This window comes from Sinocyclocheilus anshuiensis, unplaced genomic scaffold (genome assembly GCF_001515605.1).
Source record: "Sinocyclocheilus anshuiensis isolate Anshui unplaced genomic scaffold, SAMN03320099.WGS_v1.1 scaffold1053, whole genome shotgun sequence".
Classification (NCBI taxonomy): Eukaryota; Metazoa; Chordata; class Actinopteri; order Cypriniformes; family Cyprinidae; genus Sinocyclocheilus; species Sinocyclocheilus anshuiensis.
The window spans coordinates 172,007-194,970 of record NW_015555711.1 but is presented as its reverse complement, the minus strand read 5'-3'; the positions used below and the strand labels follow the sequence as shown (position 1 = coordinate 194,970).

Here is a 22,964-nt window from a genome sequence, read left to right as displayed (position 1 = left end):
AAACATCAAAATATGATATATATATTCAGTATTTAGACTTAAAAAAAATCAATACTCTTCTAAACAAATGCATCCACACACTTGTAAGAGAAGTGAAAGAAAAATGGCAAATGTATCATTTTGTGTGTGTGTGTGCATTTGGAAGATTTGTGTTTTGGAATGAAGGAACTTTGGCTAACATTTGATGTTAGGAAGGGAGAGCGAAAGCAAAAACAGGTTTGTAACTTTGCAAATTATTAAAAAAATTAAAAACTGAAATAATTACATTGCATAAGTACTCGTTTTCTGGGACAGTCCCAAACGTTTAAATGGTAGTGTGTCAGATCAGGTAAAAATATTTATTAAGGTAACATCTGTATTTTTCACTTTTTACACTTTTTACTTTGATAAAATCTGTCCAGCATTCCATGATCTATAGCTTGCTTAAATGTGTTTCTCACACACACCCCCACACACACACACACACACACACACACACACACACACACACACACACACACATATTATACATTTGTATTTTCTGCATTTTATATTTACTTTTTAAGATGTTTGTTTATTTTCATTTATAATTATTCTGTAATTATTCTCTTGAATGATATTTATTAACATTTATATTTTATAATACATTTGTATTTATTCTTACATTTTATATTAACTCTTTACAGGATTTATACTTTATTATATTATATTATATTATATTATATTATATATTAGAATATTTATACTTATTTTCATTTATTTTTATATTTATTCTCTACACTTTCTATATTAAATAACAATATTATTTGTCTTTTAGAACAAAATTCCATTCAAAAGAACTTAAACTGTTAAATGAAACCATTTAGTGATTTATCAGTGTATAAGACACTAACAAAATTTAAATAAATTGTACAAATATATTTTAAAACATATTTTGGCAATGCTGTAAATTAATATAATAAATTTTTGCATTTAAAACATCAAAATATGATATATATATTAAGTATTTAGACTTAAAAAAATCAATACTCTTCTAAACAAATGCATCCACACACTTGTAAGAGAAGTGAAAGAAAAATGGCAAATGTATCATTTTGTGTGTGTGTGTGCATTTGGAAGATTTGTGTTTTGGAATGAAGGAACTTTGGCTAACATTTGATGTTAGGAAGGGAGAGCGAATAGGCTGGGAGTATTTAGACTTAAAAAAAATCAATACTCTTCTAAACAAATGCATCCACACACTTGTAAGAGAAGTGAAAGAAAAATGGCAAATGTATCATTTTGTGTGTGTGTGTGCATTTGGAAGATTTGTGTTTTGGAATGAAGGAACTTTGGCTAACATTTGATGTTAGGAAGGGAGAGCGAATAGGCTGGGTTTCAGCACTGGGGGATCAGAGGCAGAGCAGTGCTCACCAGCACTCCCTTTGATCCGTATCCCCAGGCCTCCCTGCCTGAGCCACGCGCAAAACTCAGGCCTCACCAGTGATTCCTGACAACTGTCTGCTAGAGATAAGGGAGGGGGACTCCAACCTCTCTCCTCTCCTCCATTAGCACAGCAGCCACTTTAAACAGGATGAATTATATTTAAGAAGCCTGCACAGGGGTTGCCAAAAAATAAAAACATATTATATGAGAGAGAGAGGGGGTGAGAAAGAGAGAGAGCGAGAGAAAAAGAAGATGATTGAGTTTTGGTTCACTTCTTTTTTGCAGATTTTTGACAAGACATTGTGCACCTGAATGTCAATGAGAGAATCTATGTGCCGTCTCTGCTATTATTACCAGTGCGGTATTAAGCTGCTCACCGGGCACGGTGTCAGCTGGCATGTGTCACCATCAACAAATCAAAAGACTAAATACATGCATATTTACATCACCCCCGTGCTCCGAGAGCAGAGGAGAAATACTTGTTAATTAGAAACCTTCTTAAATACAGATGCTGTTTCAATTTGGCAAGAGTTAAAAAGTAAGAGGCTTTAAAAAAAAAAAAAAAAAAGATGAGACCTGCTCAGAAGCTGCCAAGAAAATCATGGGAATTTAAATCATATCCACTGGCAGAATGTTTTCTGCATGAATTTATTTGGTTTCTCTCTCTCTTCCTATCTTTTTTTTTCCTCTCTAGCGCAAGCTGAGAGAAATTGAAGTCTTGTGCGTGTGTTAATGAAACATAGTAGGTTTCTCAGGTCACTCAAATACATATGTAAATTTCACATTCAACCTCTCCAGCGGCTCTAGACTGAAAGTAGAGGGTCTGTCATATAACCGTATGTGTGGAAAGACAGAAAGATATTAAGAATGGTTTAATTATGATCTCCACAACATCTGGTGATTATTTCGAGATAAGCAATGACCTTAATCAGGGTAAATGCCACACTTTTTTGCTGTAATATTTTTCATTTAGCTGTCTATTCCTTGTTTTGTCTATTTTTCATTCATGAAAAATTAAATATGGTGTCTAGTAGAGTCCTCTCTATTCATTCCACTCTTTCTGCTCTTCATTTATAGCATCTCTGATCTGTTTTTACTCTCTCTTACTCTCTTTTCTCTTCTTATTCTCTTACATAGATGAAAGGCTGCAGCAGACAATACGCACAATTTAAATTCAAGAGTGTTTGTGTGTGAAAATGAGTTGTTGCATCCTGATAAATAAGGGATATAAGAGAATGTGATTTACATTTATCTCGCAGAGGCAGCCCAGGAGATGAGGATTTAAGCAAGACCAGTACACTCACTGCATTGTGGCTGAAATGCAGGAGAATTAACTGTTAGATTGAAAAATACTATTACTTATTAATATTACCTCAGCATTTACAATATCCTAAATACCAGATTGTATGTATTCATGCATATTGTATATTTGTTTCCATAAGATCAGCTATAATCTTATTTTCTTATGATGAACGAGGCAGTCCTCAAATATTTATTTAAAGCACTATAAAAAGTGCTTGAACAATATGAACATACATTTATACAGCTATTATTTTCATAAAGTATTACTGAAGTCTATTATTCAGTTTGTTTTGATTAAACAGACATAGTTGTGTCTTAGTGGTTACATGTTTCTAAACCAGGAGTTGCTGGGAATAGAAAATTGTTGTATATCTCACCAGTAGAGTTTCATTTATGTCTTTATATATATATATATATATAGTTTTATAATTCATTTATTTTTAGTTTTACATTTTTACATTTACTTTTTTAGAAGATTTTTATATTTATTGACATTTATATTTTATTAACAATACATGCATATTTATTCTTACATTTTATATTTAGTTATTTAGGAGACTTTTATATTTATTTTCATCTATATATTTTTTATTTACTGTCTTAGGAGACGTTTATATGTATTTTCATAATTATTTTTTATTTATTCTCTTAGATTTCTACATTTATTGACATTTTATATTTTATTATAATACATTTATATTTATTGCATTTTATATTTACTCTTTACAAGATTATGTAAGATTATGTTATATTATATATTAGAATGTTTATACTTATTTTAATTTATATTTATCATTTATTTTTATATTTATTCTCTGATTTTTTTAAATATTGATTTATATTTTATATTTTATTTTTATTTTATTTTAAAATGTAACTATTATGACAGCTTGTACGGTTTTACAGTATGGATTATGCTAGTCATTCGTTTTATTCTTAAAAAATGCAAAAGCATAGTCAATTTCTTACTAAATTCAGTATTTGATTTGATTTGATTTGATTATTTTTCAGCTGTGGTATCAAGATCAGGATCATACAGTGAGTGAGTCTACACGGTCACTGAGTATGAACAGCAAAACTTCCAACAATTATGAACCTGCTGAAAACACCACGGGTTGGGGGGGGGTCTTTGTGCACATACTTCCTGTTAGTTCCAGATGCCGGTGTGACAGGTGTGAAGTTATGATTAATACTACAGCCTCGCAAAACTACAACTGCCAATCACCCTGCCTGCCCCCTCCACCGTTTATCCTCCACAGTTTATGACAGACTTTTGTAAGCTTGTCTCATTGTTTTGGATTTTGTATGTAAAGCTACAATAGTTTTACAGTTTCTGTGATGTGGTTTTACAATATCTCGGAGGTTTTCCTCCTCTGTATCCTCGCCCTCCTCCCCTTCCTTCATGCTCACTCACCGTCCTTAGCGCTGGAGTCCCCAGCTGGCTGACACTAACTGCCCTGCTCTCTCCTCTCAGACTCCAGCTGAGAGCTATTTCACTATTTATTTACATGTAATTATCCCTATGAAGTGCAGATATTAACACTGTCAAGAACAATTTGACTTGACATTCTTCACTAGGCCTGCTCCCTGCTGTTTTTAGCAAACAAACACCCCCTCCTCCCGCCTCCCACGCCAGCTCTCCACCTTGCATTATTCTTGGACGGTGTTAGCTGCTGCCGAGCCGCTCCTTGTGAAATCATTTAAAGCAGACGTTTAATTTGGCAGAAGCGGAGGCGGCGGCAGCGCCAGGCGTGAAATCAGATATTTAATTTGGCAGAAGCGGAGGCGGCAGCAGCAGCATGAGGTGTGAAAAGATGAGAGGTAGGATGAGAGGTCAGAGGGGGATGTTTTTTTCCTTGTGACTGAATCTATCTCACACATCCGCAAACACTGAATAAAATAATCAGATTGCACCTCACACTTTTTCCTATATCAGCTCAATAGGACGCATTAACCTTTGGTTAACTCCAGGCCTTGTAGCACTTTGGGATATTTAGGGTCCAGTGGTACTGAAAGGCCTTGTCTGTATTACACTAGAGCAGATTAGCAGTGATTGGAATGCAAGATATTTCTAGAAAAAAAATTTTAAGAAGCGATTTTTGAAGATAAAAACAAAGTGTCATAGACTGTAATGACACTGGGCAGCTAAGCAGACAAGGCTTTATTTATATGTAAATATAGATGGAAAACAACTATCTATCCATCCATCCATCCATCCATTTGTTTACTAGATTCAAAAAATACATATTAATAAAAAAAGACTACTTATTTTTGTATTTTTTATATTTATTGTGAACAATTTATTTTTGTATTTTATTTATTTATAATTCATTTCAAATTAATATGTCTTGTTTGCTAAAATAGCTTTTGTTAGATAAGTGTTTTAAGCAATTTTAAAATATTTATTATATATGTGCTCTGTACTTTGCCATAATCTAATATACAGAGTTTGTTTTTAATTTTTTTGTGCTGATTTGGGTGGACAATATGTGCAATTTTGCAGACTTTTGCAGAGGAAAAATTAGTTAAAAAGAGATGTAAATAGTACTTTCTCATTTGTAACAAACTGTGTAATCCTGTAAAATATTTAATATTTAGAAATAGATGATGTGTACACAAAAATGGTGTAGGAACAATTTTCATTCAGAAATTGCTAGTAAATTTCACAAATACTATCAAAGAAATGGCAAGTATCACAGAATTAAATGTGAAATGTAGAAAAAAGTTAAAAATCTTGAATATTACTTTCTTGTAAAACAAATTCCATTATTTATTTATTAAATATTATTTAAAAGAAAATGAACAATTTGTTATGGGGTTATAATTGTACAAAAATCGTACAAAAGTTTGTTTTATGTTTATTTTTCATGTTTGTTTTATGTCTTGACGTGTCAGTGTAAGTGATTTTTCTGTTTCACTCAGCACATTGATTCCCATCATGCATTATCAGAGCCCTGGGTTACTGTACAGGGTTAAAAGATCCATATGCAGAATATTTCCTACAGATAACATGTTGCGAGAAGTGACAGCTTGTCTGGTTGCACGCTAATCGCTCTCATCTGGGCCCAGCTTGTCAATGCCCACTTTCTGTCACTGTCAATCACATGCCTAATTTGAAACAATTAAAGCCTCAGCCTCCGCTTCCAGCCTATACGACAGTCTGTGCCATCCCCTCTCACAGTCAAACGCCCACCCCCACCCTCTCCGCTTTTGGCCGACTCTTCTTTTCACTTTCAATTAATGTGCTGTGGCCAATTAGTGCAGTGACATCGAGCCAGGAGAGGAAATCATCTATGTCATCTGCTCCCTGCCACTAGGGGAGAGAGAGATCCCACGAAGGTCTCGCCGTAAACAGACGGGTCTTCTAATTACCCACCTCTGCCTCCAGCCGTGACAAAACCACTAATTGATTTTATGCAATAGTGTTTATTTGAAGAATAGCCATTTTGTCTCTCGGGTGGGGGTCTTGTTTTGTCACCTTTCAAGGCGAATGCACTGATGTCATGATGGTCTGATTCTTCAGTGTGGGTTCATGTACTGTATGCTTGATAGACTCATAGTGTCTTTTCTAGTGATGCTAATAGGTGATGATATATGGTAATGAATTTATATTGCATGATTAGCCCCTTGCACTTTTTATGTTGAGGCTTTATATGGAAGAATATCACAGAAGAGAGAATTTTATAATAGTTAATGTATGTAAATGGTGTAATTTCTGGAACTACAAACTGCAAAATTTGGGGTCAGCAAGATTTTATTATTTTTTTTAAGAAATAATTTTTCTGTTCAGCAAGGGCACATTAAATTGATCAAAAGTACAGTAAAGGTGCATTACATTATTTACATTATTACAAAAAATATATGTATTTCAAATAAATACTGTTCTTGTGAACTTTCTATTCATCAAAGCCCTGAAACCCTGAAAAAGTGTAACCCGGTTTCCATAAAAATATTAAGCAGCACAAAATTTAATTTTCATGATGAACAAATTAGCAAATAATAATGATTTCTGAGAGATCATGTGACAATGGAGACTGGAATTATATTAAAATGGTTATTTTAAATTGTAATAATATTCACAATTTTACTGTCATCAGAAATACAGTCTTGTTGAGGATGAGAGACTTCTTATAATATCTTATTGAAAAAAATGTACAGATCTTACTCTAACTTTTGAACGATAATGTACAATGGTGTGAATTTGGGGAGTGAGTAACTTGAAAGAATTATTAATAATAATAATAATAATAATATTATTATTCATTATTTATATTGAATATATTTTATATACACTGAACAAAATTATAAACGCAACACTTTTGTTTTTGCCCCCATTTTTCATGAGCTGAACTCAAAGATCTAAGACTTTTTCTATGTACACAAAAGGCCTATTTCTCTCAAATATTGTTCACAAATGTATATTATTTAAAAAACTTTTTTTATTATTTATATTAAATTCTTGTTGCAGTTCTGTATGTTGTCACTTGTGGTGCAGAAAGACACACTTTATTTTTAACTAATGAACATCTCATGAGCATGAGTCATGATTGTATTGCCCAGATCTGTGTGGAATTACATCACTCATCACAGCATTCTAGAACTACCACGCTCAAATGTCCACATTTCCATTTATGTGTTTTCCTGTTTGCTATCTTGCCTCTTGACATTGTTTGCTAGTTGATTCTGGCATTGTGGGTGCTGGGGTGTTTGAGGATTACGGCTTCTCTCTGAAAAGCGACTTTCCGACAAAGAATGGCAGTGCTTCTTTAATTACGGCTGCATTGCATCAGATATTGCCCCTGAAATGTAATGCTGAAGTCGGTGAGTGTTTTTATACTCATGTCACTCAAGAGAACATTGTGCTCTGTTTGCTAATCCCCAAATCCAATATCGTTTTTTGGAAGCAGTGTCTTTTTTAATGTATGTAATGTATTCATACCGCATCTATCCCCTTAACTCAGTTCATTTACTGCAGCTGATCTCTGTAAGTATGATATTAGGACTGGAGGTCTGAGGGTAGGACATGTAACCTTTAGCTGTGCAGATAGCCGCATGACATCAACCCTTGTCATTCCAGCTCCCTGCACAGGTGACATTTTCCCAACATGCTTGTGTGTATTCCAGTGAAACGAGAGCCGCTCTCTTGCACACCAGCAAATCCAGTCTTGGACAGATTAAGCCGAGTGTGGATGTGCGTAAAAGAGAGATTTTGTGTGTGTGAGTTAGCTGGCCCACAGATACACACTGTCCTCCTGGAGTCTCCACCCACATTTGTCCTTCTGCTCTCTCTCTCTCTCTCTCTCTCTCTCTCTCAGAGCAGGTGGACAGGCCAGATTTTGGGCTGTATTGTCAGGGACTCTGCGTGTCTTTTTATGCTATTATAGCTCTCTACAGGGGATTCACCTACAGTTAAACCTACAGCATAACGCTTGTTGTTCTTAAGAGTGTATTTTGGTTTAAATACAACTTATAAACTATTGACATAAAAACTTGGCAGCATGCTGTTGATTACCATAGAAAACATCTTCCTTTGTCTGTAAAAATAGAAAAACTGATGAATTTACATATATTATTGTTATATTATTATATTTTATTAATGTAATATATATTATATATATATGATTTATATATAAATATATAATAAAATGTATAGACTGATTATAATTATTCATTATTGAATTGGTTTGATTATTATACTTATTCTTATTATATTTTATTTTTATTAATATTTGTAGTCAATTGTTTTTACAAAAATGGTGTGGGATTTACTTTAAAGCAATTTTTGCTGAGAAATTGCTACAAAATTTCACAAATAATTACAAAGAAACAGTTTCCTTTGTCTGTAAAAATAGAAAAATATAATATAATACATATATTATTTTATTGTTATTATATTTTATACTTCAAACATGTAATATATATTATGTATGCTTTATATTAGTAAAATATATAATAAAATGTATAGACTGATTATAATTATTAATTATTGAATTGTTTGATTATTATACTTATTCTTATTATATTTTATTTCTATTAATATTTGTAGTCAATCGTTTTTACAAAAATGGTGTGGGATTTACTTTAAAGGAATTTTTGCTGAGATTGATAAACGATAAATTTACATATATTATTGTTATATTATTATATTTTATACTTTAAACATGTAATATATATTATATATGCTTTATATTAGTAAAATATATAATAAAATGTATAGACTGATTATAATTATTAATTATTTAATTGTTTGATTATTATTATTATTACTATTATTAATATATTTGTATTAATATTTGTAGTCATCCGTTGTTACAAAAATGGTACAGGATTTACTTTGAAACAATTTTTACTAACAAATTGCTATTCAATTTCACAAATAATTACAAAGAAATGGCAAGTAACACTGAATTAAATGTGAAATGTTGAAGGATACTGAAATAGTATTTTCTTGTACATCTTACAAATGATTTCTTGAAGTTGTAAATAAATGTTTAAAAACAAAATGTATATTTTAATACTGTTGTTGTTGAGTCAAAGTTATATCAAAGTCTATAGTGACCACTGGAACATGGGGTTGACAATAAACAATCCTGTAACCTCTACATTTAAAGAAACATTTATACTATTTCTCTAGCAAGTCCTAAAACTCCTGCTTTAATTTGCCTCCCGCCCTCCAAATTACAATAGATTGTACCGTGATTTAGTTATTATTGATAGATCACATTATTAATAAAGAGTAGTGCTATTAAGCCATCCTCTGTGTAAGTGTTTAGTTCCAGTTTTGTTGAATTAGCCTCTCGTTTGTTTCCTGTCATTGCATTTCAGTTTTGTTCCAGTTAAGCATGAGCCTCGTTCCATTTTGGCAAGAAAAAAAAATCCAACAAAGAACCAAGTCACGTCAAACATTTACTCAGACAAAAAATATAATTTGACAGTTAAGGAAATTATGGTAGTGTGAAAAGCTTTCCTTTTTATTGCCACTGCGCTGCTTGTTTATCTGAAAGGATGCGCATTGTATCAATTTCCAGTTTTACATTTACACTGCTGCAGGCTAGAGGGCTCTGAAGTTGAGAGAATTAATGACTTTTTATTATTATTTATAAAGTAATCTATCTGTCGGGAGACAGAAAGTGAAAAGGAGCGAGAGAGAGAGAGGAGCGAAACGCCTGCAGCTATGTCCTTTAAACTGGATCCTGCCTGGCATTATCTGCACTAGCAGCTCTCACACAGACCGACAACAAATGAAAGCCTAGCTACTGGGGGGATGCTTCACAGAATGAAAGAGAGAGAGAAAGAGGAAATAGTTGGGCTGGGGTGGGGGGTGAGTATGGCAGCATATAGGTAGCGAAATTCAATTTAAAATGCAATATGCAAAATGGCAATGCAATATTCAAAATGACATTGTATTTCTGTATTTAAATTTACATTTTCCATTACCCATACGTGCAAAGTTTGGTGCAAAAGTAAAATGAAAATTAAATGATATAATTTACATTTGCCATTTCCAACAGTAGTCTTAATATGTAAATTGCATGCAAATTTGAATGCTTTATAAGTTGCGAAATTAAAATGAAAATGTATAACACAAATTGATTTGATATGTGTAACATGTCCAAGCAGAAATGGTAGCATAATGATCATTTAAATGCTATTTGTCCTAAATGCATTTAGACTAACAGTTAGAACACTTAGGATTGCATTTTCATCATGACGCCGTGGGATATGTGTAGCATTGAATATTGCATTGCCATTTTGCATATTGCATTTTAAATTGAATTTCGCTACCTATATGCTTCCATAGGTGAGGGCTGTGGGGGTGGGGAGTTACTTTGAAAGGACTCAAGAAAGTTAAGTGTGTCTCAGCCGGGGTGTTCGCACTGTGTGCTGGTGTGGGTCGGCCTGGATTTGTCCTCTGGTGTTTGTGGGCCTGGAGAGTCGCACTGCCTGGGGATGTTGTTTGTCAGCCAGATTGATTGGCAAATATTTCAGCTTCCTCCCACCAGCCGTATCAGATACAAAAAGGTTACACGTGTGGAAAGAATATTGATTTTTACTTAGCAATGGTAGTATGGAAGGAAATAATAGATTACAAGTCTGCATCCGACTGGGCTGTCGACTCTACTCGGTTGTAGTCTTGGGTTCTAACTGCAGGCAAGGTTATCCGAGTTTATATATTTTGCCCTTTAACAGAATCTCTGGCTTATACTAAAAGTTTATGTACACAATTTAAGAAATTCTTAAAAATTATAGTGATGTAGGAACCTTTTCTGTAAACCATATTTTGCATATTTAACCCTTATGCTTTGAAACAAATTAAAAAAGTACTTTGATATTTACTTAAAATCTATGGGCTAAATGTACTATTTTATTTTATTCTATTTTTCTATTTTTCTGTCTATTCTATATTTATTTATTTTTATAATTTTATTATTACCCTTTTTATTTTAATTTTATTTTCTCCTATTTTATTTATTACATTTTATCCCGTTTTATTTAATTTTATTTAATTTTTACAAACTGAGTGGCAATGTTATGCTAATCATTTAACCTTTATTTATTCTAGAACATAATTTCATTTTATTATTTATTTTTTTCCCAATTTTGTTTTTAAAAATGTATTTAATTTTTTTTACATTTATTTACAAACCGAGTAACAGTGTAATTTTCTATACTAATCATTTAACTTTTTTTTTTAAATTTTTTTTATTTGCAAAATGAGTGCCAATGTTATATTCTATGCTAATCATTTTACCTTTATTTATTCTAGAACATTATTTGATTTTATTATTTATTTTTTTATTGACATAATGAGTGGCAATGTTATTTTCTGTGCTAATCATTTATCATTTATCTATTCTAGAACATTATTTCATTTGATTATTTATCTCTCCAATTTAATTTTTTCCCCATTTTATTTAATTTTATTTCCCCCCATTTTTTTTTAATTTTATTTACAAACTGAGTAACAGTGTTTTTTTCTGTACTAGTCATTTAACTTGCATTTATCCTGAAACATTCACACTATTATAGTCTCTTAAGAAAAGTGTCTTCTGTTTTCTTAAGAACAATTCAACTTTAGCACAGCGATCCCCATGACAAAAATTGTGGCTGATATGTGAGCCCTTTCTAAAACAGAGCCAGACTCTGTCGTTTCTGCCCCTTCTGTTTTGCGGTTGTCCCACTGTGAGTGCAGTAGCCCATGTAAAGAGTTCACAGGCCGTCCTGCTGTTTGTTGTGTTTGTGTTGTGGCTCCGTGTGCACTTTAAGTTGAATGTCCTAATTACAGCTGGCTGGGCGCTGCGGTTTAAGGCAGGCCTCTCTCTGTGGTGCGCTGTGCGGCGAGAGGATTGAGCTGACAATAGCCTCACCACGTGCTGCCTCTCGTGATAAAAAGCCAGGCTCTACCTCTCACCGTGCTGGAATATTTTCCGTTTGCCACTTTAATTGATGTCAATAAGGTTATGCTAAATTTGAAGATTTGAATAATTTGTCTTCCAGCACAATAATGGCATCACCCAGGCTACAGGCTGCTTAAGCGCAGGGCTGAATGGAGGTGTCAGGCACCCGGCGCTCTCTGCCCACATTCTGGGCTGACACCCCTTGTGTTGGCGTCCCCCGCTCATCTGATTAAAACGCCACTCCTGGGGAGATGCTGAACTTACATAGGCTCAAGCTTTACTATTAGCTCAAATTACCTCATATTACAGTGAAACGTCAGTATTTGGGGTATACAGAGGATTACAGAATTTCATGACTTCATTGTGGTTTGCTGGAAATTCTTGTTATTCCTAGTTTAAATGGATCGAGGAACAGAAATAAAAACTTTAAAAGAGTATTTCACAAAAAAATCATTATTCACTCTATTTACTCATTCTAATGTGTTTACAAACCCATTTGCTGGTATTTCTCATGAATCTTCATGCTGCTCTTTACTATAGTGACCACATTTGTTGATGTACTGATCACAGTCATGTGGACATTAAATTTTGCAATGTAAAAGCTACTATATGACATCAAAAGACTTGGAATATATTGCCTATATGTCGTATGGGCACCTTTGTGGTGCTTTTATGGCGTTTTTGTCATTTTTCAGGAATAAGGAGGTAAATATGGCTAAGTCTTCCAAAGTCATATAATGGCTTTGTGTTGTGATGAACACAATGAAATTTGAGGCAGTATGCATATCTATCAAATCCTACAAAGACTTCAGGTGATGCTAACTTTGGATCGACATGCAAAACTGTTAAATAATATCCTTACGTTGTAAAACTACCCTTATATTGTAATCATTACGATTGCTGCCTAACACATTTGTTTTGTCTGCTTAACTGAATACATAATGTTAACTACCATAACTTGAATTTTATTACTGCCATATGGACATTACTTTGATACACTCATCTGTGGCTAATAATAGAATCCTTCCCAAATGTAACATTAAAACAAGCATTTTCGATTCAGCTGCTTTGAAACAATGTGTATTGTGAATATATGCTGCACATGGTGCAGGTCAGACATCAGTGTTTGTCTCATGATTTAATGTCATTTCAATATGTTATCTAACATCTTTAATACTTTGCTATTTAAAGTCAAATAGCAACATTTCCATATTGTGTCATATATCCGAGTAAAAAGGATTCTTAAAAAAGACAAAATGTAAGGCTTTGACTTTGGTCTATCCGTCAGTTGCTGATTGGATGGAGGCAAATCTGAATGGCAGCTTGCAGTGTATTGTAAGAAAGGGGTGGGGTTTATACAAACAAAGTGATTGGAGAAGTCTAGCATACATCATCAGAATTATGAGGTCAAAATTTTTTTTAAATGAAATATATGCACAGGTGAATTGTTCACCATAAGATCAATAATGTGCATAGAGAAAACAGATGAATTTCAGTTCATGCCAATATTAATATACCATGCATTCAACACAATAGTGCCACATACAGTCCTGTGAGGGGCATTTAATTTAATGGCTAGAGCTGAATATAATCAGACCTCAATTAAGCGCCTGTTAAATCTGTCTCCCCTCCAGCTGCCCATTCAGCCCCCTGTCGGGCAGGCGGTTTGCCCCTGACCCATCGCCCCGTGTCCAGGGTCATACACCAGCGCTCAGCGGCGTGACAGCCCGCTGTGTGCTGCCCCATTAATTAACACATTTCCCTCTCTCTCTCCACCACCTTCATCACAGGAAGTCTGCATGGCCTGCTCATATCATATACCACATGAGAAGAGGGACTTTCCGCACTCGTATAGCCCAACATGCTCCATTTCAAGCAGCCTTTTATGTATTTAATATGTTTTAAGTGCTGCATATTTTCCTGGAAGCTTCGGGAGGATATTGGTCTAAATTCACTTATCTGTTTAGGCCATGCATCTGAGAATGTATGCACACTGGTGGGCCGATGCCTTGTTGTATTACGTTGATTTATTTCCCAACGTGCAGCTGATCATTCTGAAGTCCTCTGTCATCTCCTGGTTTGTATCAGACTTCAACAAATAGCCCATGGATGTTGTTTTGAGTGGTGCAAGTGGGCTTGATTTTGCTCACAGCAGCTCTGTGATGGGCTAATTGGTTTAGCAGGTTGGGTCCTGAGACAGCCAAAGGGCAGCGGGGCGTAGCGAGCCACAACGTGAACCTGATGTTCAGGAGGATGCTTTGTTTCAGTCTGCGGATGGGGAGCATGTGGCAGGCAGAGCAACCTCTGCATGCAGCATCTCTGACCCTCTTTTTCTCCTTTCACACATTTTTTTTTTTACTCTGCCTCCACCCCTTCTATCCGGTTGCCGCGTTGAATGACTCTGACTTTAACCTATCAATTATACAATGGTTCAGTTATTATTAATAGTCTTTTTTTAAATGGGTGTTTATGTGTGTACATATATGTAAATTATATATTTTATTTTATTCATTTATTTTTTGCTTTCTGTGGTAATCAACAGCATGACACCATGACTTTGTGTACAGATGGCTTTATGTACAGATTTCTATGAAAAACTATGAAAATAACTGGAAAAATCATTAGAATATTATAAATTATTGCATTATAATTAGGTTTTATTTCATTTTTACTTTAGATCAAATGTGAAGGGTGCAGAAACTAAAGAAAAATTAAGTAATATTTGTAAACAGAATATTTTATTGTGCATCATTAAGCAGTATATCCATCTTCAACACTGATCAGCAAATTTGAAAAATCAGCAGATCAGTAAATTAGACTGATTTCTGAAGGATCGTGTGACACTGAAGACCCGAGTAATGGATTCTGACAATAAATTACATTTTAACACATATTAAAATAAAAAGTAGGCCTAGTTATTTTAAATTGTAAACATATTTCACAATATTACTGTTTTTACTTTTAATCAAATAAATACAGCCTTGGTGAGCATAAGCGACTTCTTTCAGTATAATAATAATGATTCCAAACATTTTTACCAGTAATGTATATATTAAAATATTACTATTATAATTTTTTCCAGAGTTTACTGGGTTACATTTGCTGTAAACAATATTACACGAAACAAGGGCAGACCTTGTAGAGTGTCTAATCTCCCAATCTCTGGGGGCATCTAATATGAGTGTTTATTATTTTAATCATTCATGAGGGTTGAGACTCTGGGATGGCTGAAGGCTCCAGATTAAATTCTCCCAGGGAGCTTGTTATGAAGAAAAGCCTCAGGACAGACAACCCTGGCACTCTCTGAACACCCCCTCTACCACCCGGCTCTGCGCTGGTCCCTTCTGTGTCTGTTATTTACCCTGACACTGTTTTTAGCCTAGTAAATGCTCCCTTGGGATGCAGGAAAGGGGTCGTTGTGAAGATGTTTAACCCCTATCAAGGATGAGGCCTTGAACTTCGCGTGACGTGCAGTGACCAACAATGAATCGGGAAACCGATTTACTGCCTATGATGAAGTGGTTTCCATATCTTTTTGCTGATCCTGACTCTCGCTCCTTTCTACCCACCAGGTGATGAGCATCCTCAGCAACCCTAGTGCCGTGGCCCCTCAGCCCCAGCATGAGTTCTCCATCTCCCCCCTGCACAGCGGCCTGGAGGCCTCCAACCCCATCTCAGCCAGCTGCAGCCAGCGCTCTGAGCCTATCAAGACCGCTGACAGCCTGCCCTCCTCCCAGTCCTACTGCCCCCCTACGTACAGCACCACCAGCTACAGCGTGGACCCCGTCACTGCCGGCTACCAGTACAGTCAGTACGGCCAGAGTAAGCGCCTCTCTTCTCTTTATTTATAGTGTTTGTTACATTTACTCCGACAAACCCATCAGAATCAAGTTGCATGTAAGTCGCTTTAGATAAAAGCAGCTTAAATTAGTAAATGTAAAAATGTAACCCTTTCATTGACACCAAACCTGAAATGTGTTCCTTTTAACTCTTAATATTAATTTATTTTTAACATTATACTGCAGTGGTTCTCAACCAGGGGGCCGCAGCAAACTTCTTCCAAGGGGACCTCAAGATGACTTAAAATGATTTAAAATAAGACAAAAAATGTTTAAGATAAGCTAAAACAGTTCAAATCAAGACTAAACTGAAATTTCTTATTTAATTTGTTCCCTCAACAACTGTTATACTAATTCAAGAACCAGGACCTTCTTAAAAAGTAGTTCATTTAAAAAGGTCATGTATTTCATCCATTTCATCCCTCTGTTTTTATAAACCATATGACTTTCTTTCTTCTATGGAATGCAAAAGAAGAATTTTTTGTTTAATATCCTGGACACTTTTTTTTCCATGTAATAAAGATCTCTATTCAACTTGTGCAATAATGCACTATATCCCATATTTTCAAGCCATATGATAGCTTTGTGCGAGAAACAGACCGAAATTTAAGTCAAATTAAATGATGCACTATACATTTTTCTCATGAATTCACTATAACAGATCTATCAAATGAATCAAATGAGCTAGTACACAAAACGGACCTGAATCATTTGGGTCCCACTTTATATTAAGTGGACTTAACTAATATGTACTTACATTTAAATTAATCATTTGATACAATGCACTTATTGTGTACATACATGTTTTTACATTTTTGAAAATACCTGCATGTAATTACATCTGTAATTATTTTTTGTAATTACATTCATAATTACACTGTTGACCCATCCCTTACACCTTAACCCACCCTTATGCCCATCAATACCATCAAACCTGTCCCTAACATTACCCGCCTCAATAGCAGCAAAAGTGTTTTGCAATACAATATGAATACAATAAGTACATTGTACTTATTTTTGATGTAAGTACATGGTAGTTACACTCTTAAAAATAAGGGTGCTTGAAAGGTTCTTCACAGCGATGCCATAGAAGAACCATTTTTGGTTCCACAAATAAGCATTCAGCCAAGGTTCTTTAAAGAACCATCTCTTTCTTACCTTTTTATAATCTGAAGAACCATCTTTCACCACAAAGAACCTTTTGTGAAACAGAAAGGTTCTGCAGATGTTAAAGGTTCTTTATGGAACCATTTAGACAAAAAAGGTTCTTCTATGGCATCGTGAAGCACCTTTATTTTTAAGAGTGTAAGGCCAGTTAATATAAAGTGGGACTCAATTTTTATTTAGAAATTGCTAGTAAATTTCTCAAACAATTACACAGAAATATCAAGTATCACATTTACCACTTTTATGATTAGTGGCATCGCTTTCTATCATATGGAAACGAGTACCTAGTTATTCATTAAATGATTTACAATTCAGTTAATTTACATTCCGTTATTTTAGTTGAATTTAGTACCGAATCCTAACGCTTGAGGGAACTATATCTTTTAAGTACTCCCCGTGGTGCGAAATCACTGATTTAGCCCACCTGTCTAATATTTCATTGAAATGCGGGAGGCAGCTTAAGGGCGCACTTTGTAGAGATGCGTGTGTTGGCTGTGACCGTGAGTGTCAGAGAGCAGATTCGCTGCTCCTCTTAGGGAAGGCAGAGATTCAGTCTGAGCGGGATTTAAGGAGTAAACGGGGCTGACAGGAGAGAAAGGCTTCCTGAGGGAGACAGGTTAAATGAGCTGTGATTACTCTCTCTGCTAGCTGTCAGCACCAGTGTCTCCTGTACAGACAGCTAGCCCACCCACAGGTATGCGGCTGCTACTGTACGTGCCGCCGTCCCTGACAGCTTCCTTTTTGCTCTTGCTTACAGACGCTAACGTGCAGCGCTTACTGTCACACTGACAGATGTCTGGCACCGTCCGCGCGCACCCTCGCTCTGCCCCGCCTCAACACTTCTGCTAATGATGAATAAAGGAAGGAGAGGTTCAAATAACACCTCCTCGACTGGGGTAATCAAAGGGCCTCCGACCAAAAAACATCAGAGGCTCTTGACGTGCCAGCAGCTAATGCCAGCGCGCTAATGCTCGCCTTTTTTATATCCATTAACCGTAGACGTCTCCGTCGTGATGCGTTTTGTCATTACTGTTGACATTTGATCAAATGATCACTGTGTTTACCACTTGTCAGAAAAGGAGTGGCTGTGGTCGCAATGCCAACTCCAGAAACACTCAAGTAGCGCAAACTCAATCCTGTCAGTTTCGAAATGCAAAGCCCTCAGGTTTAACCTTCCTCCGTTTCCACTTCCTTTTTTTCCATTTCGGCTTTGAGGATGGGGATGGGAAATGTCTATGCAAATAATTACCTGAAGGTTACAGCTAGCGCAGTGCTAACTTAATAAGTAAACCAATTCCAGTTGGACTCAGCGAGGGAGGCCTTTTCTGTGGCTAGAGCGGTTAATTGGAGCTTCCCCAGTTTTTTGCACCACACCACTTCTGTCCTGTCCTTGGTTTGTCCTCGCAACCCCAAAAGTCTTTTTCCACCAATCAAATGTCCTTAATGTCTTTAGCTCATGTATTTAAATTGAAACAGTGTGAGAAGGGAGGCAGATCAATGCTGAGGTCCTGGGTTGCGAGAGGGACTCTGGGTGCCCTCTGACCCTGGATTAGCCTGCGGGATAGAGTCGACACGTGCTCCTGATAAAGATCTCCCAGCGAAGCCAGACTCCAGATCAATCCAATGCGAGCCGTGCCCTCAGGTGCTGTGTTAGTCACACCGTTTTGTGTGCTACACCTATCTGGTGGGAATCTCGCCACTCTTCCTGCCGTCTCTCTCCTCTCGCTCTATTGCATTTTGCGCAGACGTACAGATACATATCTCGATCAACAGTAACAGTTTTCTCAGGCGTAGAAAATCGAGTGGACTCGTATCTAAATCTACTCAGTAGAGCTGAAAACGTTTTAGCTTCAACTTTTCTTCCCCAACTGATTGTGTTCAAAAGAACTTTAAAAAGGCCTGTATTTATTTATTTAAATCTTGTTTATGCCAATTTGGGAGGCTTTTTTGGGAAGATGGATTGATGGAATAGATTGGTGTGTCACAATATAATGTTATATGATGGGAAGTGTGGAATTTTGAGAAGAGGATGACAGACATAATGAGGAATGTGCTGAGGAATACTCGCTATGACAGGAGTGAGTGACAGTGGGGAACAGGTGCTCTGTGTCTCTGGAATCCGCAGTGTGTTTGTGAAAGCTCACATTGATGTGAAGTGTCTGCTCTGAAACTCAACCCAAAACTAAAACCAAAGTATATGCCTATACGGATCAATGACAAATAAGGTTGTCTAAGTTGAATATGTAGAAAAGTCACCTTTGTATGCGTTTTGGTTTTTATACATTTAAAATTTTATTTTGATTTTGATTCAAAGACTATAAAACGTCAAGTGGTATAATTGTAAAGTTAAAAGTAATCAAATATTTCCCAAACGTAATCATAATTTAAAAAAATTGCTTATATGGATCAATTACAAATAAGATGACCAAGATGAAAATGTAGAAATATAACCTTTGTATTCATGTTTATTTCATACATTTTTAAAATGAAAATGAAAATTTTTCATTTTAATTGAGATTGAACGGCTCTAAAAAACTGTAAAGTGGTGTAACCCTGAAGTAAAAATTTGTAAAATATTTTCCAGAACTTAATCATTGTTTAAAAAAATCTAGGTGAAAAGTTAATATATAGAAAATAAATATATCTATTTATATAAAAAAATATATTTTGGTTATACCACACTGATTTCATTAGGCAGGCAAAGTTTTTATTTTATTTTTTATAATACTTTATTTTTTATTGCTTATTTTTACAAAGCTATAACAGTATATTAAGAAACTAATTTTAGATAGATTATGCCAAATGGCATTTTTCTTTCTTCTTTTATTGAGACCAGTCTGTTACACCACCAAGACTTTTTTATTTTAAGTGCTGCAAAAAAATTTTTTTAACTTAATTGTTCATTATAGAATAAGTTTATTTAAGTAATTGTCTGTATGAACTCATGTACATTATATATAATAAAAATATAATAATTTTAGACAGATTATGCCAATCTGTTTTTTTGTTAGAAAATGATGGTATTATAATTATGTTTGTTATTATAAATGTGGTTGTTCCTATTTGCTATTATGATTACTCTTTGTTTACGTTTCATTTTTATTTTGCTCATGCTCAGTGCATATATATATATATATATATATATATATATATATATATATATACTGTTTATACAGGATATATATCATCTATAATATAATAAAAAATATAATAATTTTAGACAAATGATGCCAAACAATATACTATATTATTACAAATTTTATTTTCTAATGAGATCAAGTAACTGTCTGTATGAAGTGCATGTACTTCACAGATCCAGGCAAAAGTTGCCACTGTTGCGTATTATTTTCATATGAGAAATGAAAGAATTGTTTTTATCTTTGTGTGTAGCTGCGGTGGATTACCTGGCTAAGAATGTGAGCTTGTCCACACAGAGAAGGATGAAGCTCGGCGAGCACTCAGCTGTGCTCGGACTGCTACAGGTAGAGACGGGACAGGCGTATTGATGGATCTCGAACTGAACATCCACTCATCTGTTTCACCAGCATCCCTCCATTCTTTCTGCAGTGCCCACACGTGGTCCATCTGACTAGGAGTGAACGAGACCAAGAGAAGTTAAAAAATCACGGGCAGTCTTAGACTTTCTACCTATAGCAGCGTGAATACAAAAGCCATTCCACATAAAAACAGACACTATTGTGCCGCATCTCCTTACTCATCCCGATCCTTTCTCTCTTTCACAACAAAGAGACCCTTTCAGGGCTTCAGAAAGAAGCCGAGGGAAAATGAGCATCAATTGTCTGAGCCCAAATCACTAAAGCCCTGCCCGTCGGCATCCAGTGTTAGCACACATAGGCTAGAGCTGCAGCTGTTGCCCATTCCAAACTGTTCGGACCATGTTGTTTATAGAAAATGATGGTATTATAATTATATTTGTTATTATAAATGTGGTTGTTCCTATTGCTGTTGCATTTACTATTGTAATTACTCTTTGTTTACATGTTTCATTTTTATTTTTCTCATGTTTAGTTCCTGTTTCTATTTTAACCACAGGGCCTTGCTTTGTAACATTACATTTCTGATGGATATACACAGAGAGATGCTGACATTCCACAAAACCTGGGCTAGTCAATGTGTTTCATCTGGGTTGGTGGAGCCTTGATATGGGGCAAAAAGCAGTCTGTGACCTTCTCTTTATGGGTGGAAAGTGTTTTAGGGTTATCAGTGTTATTTATGATGGTTTTGTCTTAAAAACATACACTGTTCTGAAATATGATGACCAAATGACAAAAATACATTGTTTTCATTATAGTTTTTTTTGCAACGAACACAGGCTAATTCTTGTCTGTGGTCACTATAATTACCATTATAATGAGCCCTTATGGGCAAATGCCAATTTTAGCATTCTATGGCTTTTAATATACTTTCCCATATGCTTCTCTGCTATTCATGGAAAGTATAGCTTACGATTTATCCAAGAACTTAAAAACAATCCGATATTAGCCATTGAATGGCCGAAGGGCGATTTGTGAATTTATGTTTCAGACGTTTGGAAGAGGATGTACTAAATTGGTAGCACTTTTTATTCATGAGGAAATTAATTTGTCTCTGTGGTCACTGTAAAATGAGCTATAGAATGGGAATCAGATTTTTCACAGTTTGTAGAGAGAAGTGGACTTTTACTGTAAGTCTTAAGCCATTTACATAGAAAGTGTGATGGTCTCTGAATAATTGTCTTTGACATTTATGGATTCTGTGTTTACATTTAATTGCCTCAATGGCTCCTTATTCCACGTTTCTCAACAGTGTTTTAACCTCAGAGACAATTTCTGTGGCTAAGATGAACTGAAACTAAACTGTGCTCCAGTGTGCCCTAAAATGCCATATACAGTATATTCAGGACAATTACTGAAACATGAACACGTGACCATGTGCCAATTTAAGACTGAGGACATTTCCATTTTAACACTTACAATATTTTGTAGTAAATGAAAAAGACAAAAAAGAGATGTGAAAAAAAAATCATGTTTTTAGTGTGTAGCACTCATTTCTACTGCAAGCATTAATCTACCTTTGGGATATTTGAAGCACTGTCCGACTGGGCGATACACCTTTCCCAAATCTCTTTTCAACCTCAGTTGCTCTTTATTCTTTCATTGTTTACCTTTTTGCGCATATGTAACTTTCTTTGATATATTTCCGTTCAGCATGTGTGTATATTATCATGGCATAATTTATTCAGCTGTATGAAATACTAGCGTAGTGGGAACTTGTATTGGCATTTACTACCTTCAGCCTGTTGGTGTCTTTACTGTAGCACTGGCATATCTGTCATGGATTAAAGCTCAAAAAAGTGGACAAAGAAACACAGATTGCTTCTTTCTTTCTTAACACCCACTATATGGATCATGCAATAGTCAAATGGGGCATATATGTTAAAATATGTTTTCTATTTAAAAACGCTCAAATGTTTTATTACACGTTTAATAGTTGACTCAGTGATGATATATGGCCAGAAGAAGTATCATGTAAGCCTGCTTTACAATCTAGTACTAAATTTATGAAGAGCTTTTTAATCTGAAATGCTCATTTTCTGTAATACTTAAAACATGAAAATCTATTGGCATTTATCATATACACTCTTTTCACTGCTTTGATGTTGCTGTCAGCTATAATCATGATTTAATCCCCATCTTAACAATGCTGTATTTTTATAGCCACTTTGAAGTCAAGAGCATCATGACAGTTGTGGTGATTTAAGATACTAAAAATATCAGTTTCCAGTAATTGAGTTGCGCTGGAAGTGAATAGAGTGAAGTGTTGCAGACAGTGTCACAACAGAGACTCTCAGAGC

General features: G+C 35.1%; 1 protein-coding gene across 2 annotated transcripts in view; it reads left to right on the top strand.

The window, feature by feature from the left end:
• The window catches only part of LOC107672046 (paired box protein Pax-7-like), a 59,815-nt gene extending 38,019 nt beyond the window's left edge, over nucleotides 1-21,796 (top strand). For both annotated transcript variants that reach the window (XM_016465133.1, XM_016465132.1), the window contains exons 8-9: nucleotides 15,677-15,926; nucleotides 20,501-21,796. In XM_016465133.1, coding sequence (XP_016320619.1) covers nucleotides 15,677-15,926; nucleotides 20,501-20,616 — 366 coding nt within the window. In that variant the 3' untranslated portion in view covers nucleotides 20,617-21,796. The remainder of the gene's footprint in view (nucleotides 1-15,676; nucleotides 15,927-20,500) is intronic.
• The last annotated feature ends 1,168 nt before the right edge of the window (nucleotides 21,797-22,964 follow it).